Here is a 7,046-nt window from a genome sequence, read left to right as displayed (position 1 = left end):
TGGCATACGTCCTTTCCTCAGTCTGAAACATGCTGCCAACTCTGCTGCTGAGGGTATGCCTTAGACAGTGACAGGGCTCTTGAGCTTTCGCCAGAATTTGCTTCTTTATATGTTTTTCTGAAGAAACTTGCTTTCTCCTCTTTAATTTTTTGTCAGCGTCCCTCCCTGTCGGAATGGCTGCCAGAGAGCGTTCCTTTGATGGAGGTGTTGCTTCCCTCCTGCTCCCGAACAGCCCTGCGCTGCAGCTCTCTGACTCTACCCTGTTATTTCTGTGCATCGCATAGCTTCTTTTCTTTTACATTTTCCATCTTTCTGTTGCATCCCCGTACCTTCTAAGAGAGGTCTTTGGGCCGACTTTCCTGTTCATTAATTCACCATCAGCTGTATTGATTCTGCTGCTTAAGCTAGTTGATGAGTACTTTATTGCATCTAATTTATTTATTTTTTAAATTTTATTTAGTTATTTTTCAAGTACAGTTTTTTTTGTCTATTTCTCCCATCCCAGCCTCCCCCACCCCTTGCTCCTCACCTCCCTCCCATTTCCACCCCCCTTAGTTCTCGTCCCTGTGTCCTTCCTATTTGTTCCTCCAAATCCCTCCCCCTTTTTCCCCTTAACTTCCCTTTCCTCTCCCCTCTGGTCACTGTCCCCTTGTTCTCTATTTCAGTGTCTTTTTTTTTTTTTTTCTGCTTGCTTGTTTGTTTTGTTGTTTAGCTTCCTGTTAAAGGTGAGATCATATGGTATTTGTCTTTCAGCACCTGGCCTATTTCACTCAGCATAATGCTTTCCAGTTCCATCCATGTTGTTGCAAAAGGTAGTAGCTCCTTCTTTCTGCTGCATAGAATTCCATTGTGTATATGTACCACAATTTTTTGATCCGTTCATTTACTGATGGGCACCTAGGTTGCTTCCAACTCTTGGCTATTGTAAATTGTGCTGCTATGAACATTGTGGTGACATCGCTCAGAAGCCAAAGGGGAATCAGACTTTTCCTTCCCCTCCACCCCAAGACCTGTCCTCTGGGCAGGAGTGTGAGCTGGAATCAGCCACCCAGAGGCTCTTCACCGGGATTTGGGACCTTGGAGCTATGCCCGAAAGGGACATATTTTCAGAGACGGTGGCAGGGTGAGGATACAGTGCTGACAGATGGGATGTGGGGGGTGGTGCCAGCGCCAGTCCTGTCGAGTAACTTAGTTGTGTTCTCGGTTGTTTAAACCATCTTGGTTGCCATTTTGACACTGACTCTGCAGCCTTTCCCTGATCCTTGATGAAAGCCACTTTTCTTCCAGCAGACTGATCTCTTCCTTAAGCTACATGGAGCTGAACAATGAGTTGAGTCCTGGGAGAAGTACAGGAGTTGAAACACTAACTTCCTCCTTCTACTTTAATTAAGATTCCCTAGATACTGCCATAAGTTATGGTTCAAAAACTAAGTTGAAAAGCATATTATTTAAAGTTTAAAAATTAATGACTGGTGGAATGACAAATAAATAAAACTAGTCAAATGTTGGAGAGGGGAACAGATTTGGGGTTGAGATAATCCCCAAACTTTAATGAATGGGATTCAGAAGTTATAGTTCAAATGTGATAAAATGAGTAAGAGGGGCAAACCTTAATTAGAGTTGTGAAAATAATCACTAGAAGAACTAAAACAAATGGGAAATTTGACTACATTTGGTCAGTGAAACTAACAAGAGAGAGAAAGAGGCACATGCTGCAGTTCATTTTCTATCTTTCTGTACCATTTCAATCCCTCTGAGTCCTCCTCTGGGCTACACGGTCACTCCCCATAACAAAAAGGAGGGCTAGTGATATCTACACACACGAGCACACACGCATGCACGTGCACACGGATCCAGCTGCGGCTCTCAGAATGCAAACTACAGAAGGTTTAATTACATAGGAATCAGTTCAAGAACACAGATTTGCCTCCAGATTTGTTTTTTTGGATAAAACACAAAGCAACCTCATACCCATCATGAGCTAAATCATGTGCAGAGACGGAAGGAAATCTAATCCCAAAAGGTGACTGGGAAAACACTAGGGTTTTGTCCCTCAGAAAAGCGAGTCGTAGAAACATCAGATTGTTGTGAGTTTGGATCGTGCTCCGATGCATCCCACCAACACCAGACTTGCAGGATTTGCTGCTGATTTCATCTGTTTAAAAATACTCATCAACTTGAATACTCTACTGGCCTGCTAGCATAAATTCCTACAAGGCCTGCTAGCATGAAGTCTGAACAAGAGGGACTCCAGGTTTACTGGACAGCCATGAGACTTGGGAGCCCAAACATCTGTCACTCTTTTATCTGCACTTTCACCAGTTGACAGTTGATGATCTTAAGCAAATTATCACTCCAGCCTAAGTTCTGTAAAATGGAGTTAGAATAGCTAACTGCACAGAGTTGCTATTAAAATCTAATGGAATGGTGGACTATATGTAAGAATACTTGATAAAATGTAACCCCCCCCCCGCAGAAATGTTAGGTGCTATAACTGCCATTACAACGGTTGGTCACAAAGAACATCTGGCTAAACATGGCCATGGCATAATGAAAAATTCACGCTGCTGCTAAAAACATGACCAAGGAGAGGCTGCTCTCTACTTGAGGAGAACGGACTATCACTCCCAGAGAACAAAAGACAGTGCTTGACTGCAACAACTCGCTGTGACGTTGGCGGAGCCAGCTCTCCCCTCAGTGACAAACACCCACACGTGGCTACCACGTACCGCAGTTCACAACTTTCAGCAAGGGCAAGACACGTTAGAGAAAATAAATTAATGAAAGTAGAGTAGCATGATGTGTAGGAAGTGGAAAAAGACTTTAAGCATCTTAGGTATTGTCCATTAGATTCCAGATGCCCTAGAACTGAACCAAAAGCAATGTGTTAATACAAGGCTAAAAACTGAGGCTAAAAAAGCACACAGAAGATGGATGGGATTCGGAGGAAGGTACGGCGAAGCTAGGTCGTTAGGAAGGCAGGACGATGTCAAGGACAGAGCCCCACACCAGGAGTCCGGAAGCTGCATTTGAGATAGGGGTCCCAGCACTCCAAACCTAGGATGTATCAAAAACAGACACAGCTCCTGCTGCTTGTCATCTGCCCCCAGGGTGCTGTCTGTCTGCCCCAGGGTGCTATCCAGCTTAAAAACTCTGAATTAGGGCTGTGGGGAGGCCCGAGTGGACCCTCAGGGAGGCTAAATGACCACAAAAGATGAGGGGCTTAACCTCGTCTAGGAGAGGTGTTCTTTTTAAGAGCAGAAGCAAATGACCCTCACTCCTTTCTTGCCCCACTCCAGGTTTAGGCTGTGAAGCTTCGTATCAATCAAGGGAGCCAAGTGACTTCTAGGGCTCAAAGAAATGTCCTGAAATAATAAAGATGTTTTATTTTGTTTTTTAGTTAGATAACTACACCTACTATGTTAAAGAAATGGCAAAAGAAAATTAGATACATATTCTTTTAAAGCTTATCCAAAATGCTTGACATTAAGGGATAGACGAAAGTTCACAAAAATTCATCTTACTGTCCCTCAGCTCTGTTTCCTACAACAGAAAAAATGTGACTTACATATGTAATTTAAAAAGAAATGTATTATTTATTATTTGTACACAGACTATAACACCCCTTTTATCAAACCTAAAGCCCCAGCGCTGATTTCCATAATGTTAAAATAATGTACTCTACATTGTCAAGAGAGAGACAGTATTTTTAGTCTACGATTCCTGTTGCCCGTTTCTGTCAAAGAAGGAAAACTTCAGAAGCTGTAAGAGTCAACGCCCCCATAGAGAGCTGTCCAAAGACTGTCTGATACCCCAACCACTCTTCTCCCTTGGGCGTGCAGGCCTCAGGACCGCCAGGCACACACTGTCTTCCGCAGGGTCTTCCGACAAGCCCCCTTCACCCTGGGATTCCCCATGATTATTATGACAGAATGCAGAGAAGGATAGGCAGCCATGAGTATCTCCGAGATGAAGACGGTGAAGAGATCAGCAGGAGGGGCCTTAGAGGTGATGGAGTAGGGGCTGACCACGAAGTAAACCACGTAAAGTATAAGGAAGCAGACCAAGGACTTCAGGACAGTGATGTGAGCCTTGGCCCGAGCATCACTCCTGCCAGCGGTGTGGACCTTCATCATCCTGTGGTGTCTATACAAAGAGACAATCAGCATCCCAGAGGAAATAAGAAACAATGCAAAAGGCAACGCATTTCCCGAATTGAAATTCATTATACGCTGGTAGTGCCAGTTTGAAATGTGGTACAGAATGCTACTGTTTCTTTGGGAAGGACTGTAGAACTCTGAGCCAATGTGGGCTACAAGTAATATATTGATCATGAGACCTCCTAAAATGCACCAGCCACTCAGGCAATAAGCTCTCCGCTTCAGCCACAGGTAGACGCGGTGTTCGAAGGTCGTGATCTTCTTGCAGTAGAAGACACTGAGGACAGTGGCAAACCACAGGCTAGCCTGGCTTACCACAACCCAGAAGACATTGAGAGAGTGAAGCCCAGGGCTGTTCTGGAAGAACGGACACAGGATTAAGTCCACCATAATCAGGCACTGCAGGAGAAATCGGCAGCCAGCCAGGCCCAGGATGATGAGGTGGTAGGAGAGCCCCTTAGATTTTCTGATCCATTCTCGAAGGCTCCAGACCACAAGGACTCCGTTTCCAACCAGGCCAATGAGGAACTCCACCACAGCCACCAGCATGAGCAGCCCTAGGACAGCAGTCCACATAGCTGCGGAGGGAGTCCTCTTGGTTGTCTCAGGAAGCGCCCTGCTCCTGTGCTGAGGAATGCCTGCAGCTCCAGCTGGGGCTTCAGGACCCCTGAGCGTGACACCACACTCACGGTGAATTTTCTCACCACAAAAATGTGGATTTGGCCTTGCCCTTCTGCAGCCTGTCCTCAAGCAGACACTGACCAGCTGTGACCAGGAACAGAGTATAGAAGCTATGATTCCCCTTTGCATTTGCATCCACGTGAGTGAACTCTGAGCCTAGACCCAAAGACCTGGAACAGCAACGCAAACACCAAGTTTCCTTCTCTGGGCTCACAGGCCGACATCTAGACATCAGCTAATAATATAAGCACAAAAGTCAAACAAACACAAAAATGTAAAATATATTTCATTACCAAAGAGAGAAGTAGAGGAAGTTTGGGGGCAGAAAACAACCAGAGAGCTAAAACATTATATTAAGTGCCAAATAAAAAATATATGTGTAGGTCAGGTAGAGAAGACGTTCTTGTTAATCGGGGTCTTCAAAGTCCCCTGCCCTGATGACCAGCTACTCTCATGCATTTGACTTAGCATATATCTCACATCGAGGTTGCAGAGGAAGGAGATGAGGAAGAAGATGAGCTGCAAGAAGTGAAATATATATATATAAGTACAGATATCAAGAAACATAAGAGAAGCTTCATTTATCATCCAGATTCCAACTTCCCTGGGACCAGCCCCACGCAGATGTGTCTGTGGTAGACTAAATTCTGAGACAGCCCCCGTGATTTCCACCCCGAATAATCTTTGAGCTGCAATGGGACTGTGAACAAAATGGGATGGCACTTCTGTGCTTACATTATGTGGTAAAGATGATGGGCTTTGGCAGATGTAATTAAGATCCCAAATTATGCAAGGTTGAGTTTTTCCAAAGGAGATCATTCTGGGTGGGCCTGACTCAATCAGTTGAAGTCTGGGGCAAGGGACTGGGCCTTCCTGCTGTCCCTGAAGAGTCCCGCTGCCACATGGTGATAAACTGCACAAAACCTCTAGATGCTGAAGTGTGCTCGCAATTGACAACCAGTAAGAAAACCTTGGTCCCACAACTGTAAGGAACTGAATTCTTCCAACAACCATTGAGTTTGAAAGAGTACTCTGAGCTCCACGGAAGGAAGAGCTCAGCCAACATCCTCACCACAGTTTCCAAAACCTTGCAGACAGGGCCCACGTAGGCTGTGCCTGAACTTCTGGAGCCACAGAGACTGCGATACAATACACGTATGTGCTCTGAAGCTGCTAAGTTTGTGTTGCTACACAGAAAATGCAACACAAAACAAAAAATATAGCAGTCAAAGCAGGCTAGACATGAATCTGAGCAAGTGGGGAGCAAGAAGAATTAGATGAGAAAGGAGGAGGAAGGCCAGGCTAGCTTCTTGGGAAGGCAGCGGCAGTGTAGTGGGAAGTGTTCTGCACAAGGAGGGGTCAGGAGCTCCAGCATCCGGCCCCAGCGTGGCCTTGGGCGCTCTGTGAAGCTGCAGACAAACTGCCACCCTCTCTGGACCTCAGCTGGGCTGCTAAGAATTTCATGGGCTGTGGGACAGATTTCCCCTCATTCAGATTAAGATAACATGCTCATTATGTGCCAGGCAGTGTACCAGGTGCAGGACATGGGAGTGAGCATGTGCAGCCCCGCTTCCAGGGAGGACGCCTGTGTACTCTTTCCACTCAGATGCAGGACCTGGTGCCTCAAGGTGCTGGTCGTGGCTGTGGAGACACAGAGTAGGTCACAATCTGCCACAAGCCAGAAAACCTGGATGAGACATGTATTCTCTAAGAGCAGGGTTTCTCATCTTTTAAAAAACATTTTATTGAATTTATTGGTGTGACATTGGTTCATTGCAGTGTTATTTACAATAGCCAAGATATGGGAGCAGCCCAAGTGCCCATCAGTACATGAACGGATAAAAAAAAGCTGCGATACATTTGTACCATGGAGTACTACTGGGCTATAAAAAGAAGGGAATCTTGCCTTCCACAAACAGCATAGATGAACCTGGGGAGTGTTATGCCAAATGAAAGAGGCCAGTCCCAGAAAAATAAAAACCAGGTTTCTAAGGTGACTTCTTGACAGCAGACATAGCTACCCCTTGTCGGCCACCCTGCCCTGTTGCGCTCTAGGTTCTGGGCAGTGAACTGCAAACGAAGTGTGAGAGTCAAGTGACATGTATCCAGAAAGCCTATTCTGGCCAAGGAGGGAGGAAAGGGAGGGAGGGAGGGAGGGAGGGAGGGAGGGAGGGAGGGAGGGAGGGAGGGAGGGAGGGAGGGAGG

General features: G+C 45.9%; 1 protein-coding gene across 1 annotated transcript; it reads right to left on the bottom strand.

Annotated features, from left to right (window-relative positions):
- Positions 1-3,845: 3,845 nt before the first annotated feature.
- TAS2R5 (taste 2 receptor member 5) lies at positions 3,846-4,736 on the bottom strand. The gene has a single exon (XM_037139041.2). The coding sequence runs from the start codon at positions 4,734-4,736 to the stop codon at positions 3,846-3,848; it is 891 nt and encodes a 296-aa protein (XP_036994936.2).
- Positions 4,737-7,046: the final 2,310 nt, after the last annotated feature.

This window comes from Artibeus jamaicensis, unplaced genomic scaffold, assembly GCF_021234435.1.
Source record: "Artibeus jamaicensis isolate MK-2021 breed Jamaican fruit bat unplaced genomic scaffold, CSHL_Jam_final scaffold_2172, whole genome shotgun sequence".
NCBI classification, from domain to species: Eukaryota; Metazoa; Chordata; class Mammalia; order Chiroptera; family Phyllostomidae; genus Artibeus; species Artibeus jamaicensis.
Note: the sequence above shows the minus strand (reverse complement) of the source record. Positions and strands in the feature narration are given on the sequence as shown.

What these genes read in the sequence shown, in the direction of transcription:
- TAS2R5 (XM_037139041.2), bottom strand. Translation starts at nt 4,736, where the DNA reads ATGTGGACTGCTGTCCTAGGGCTGCTCATGCTGGTGGCTGTGGTGGAG.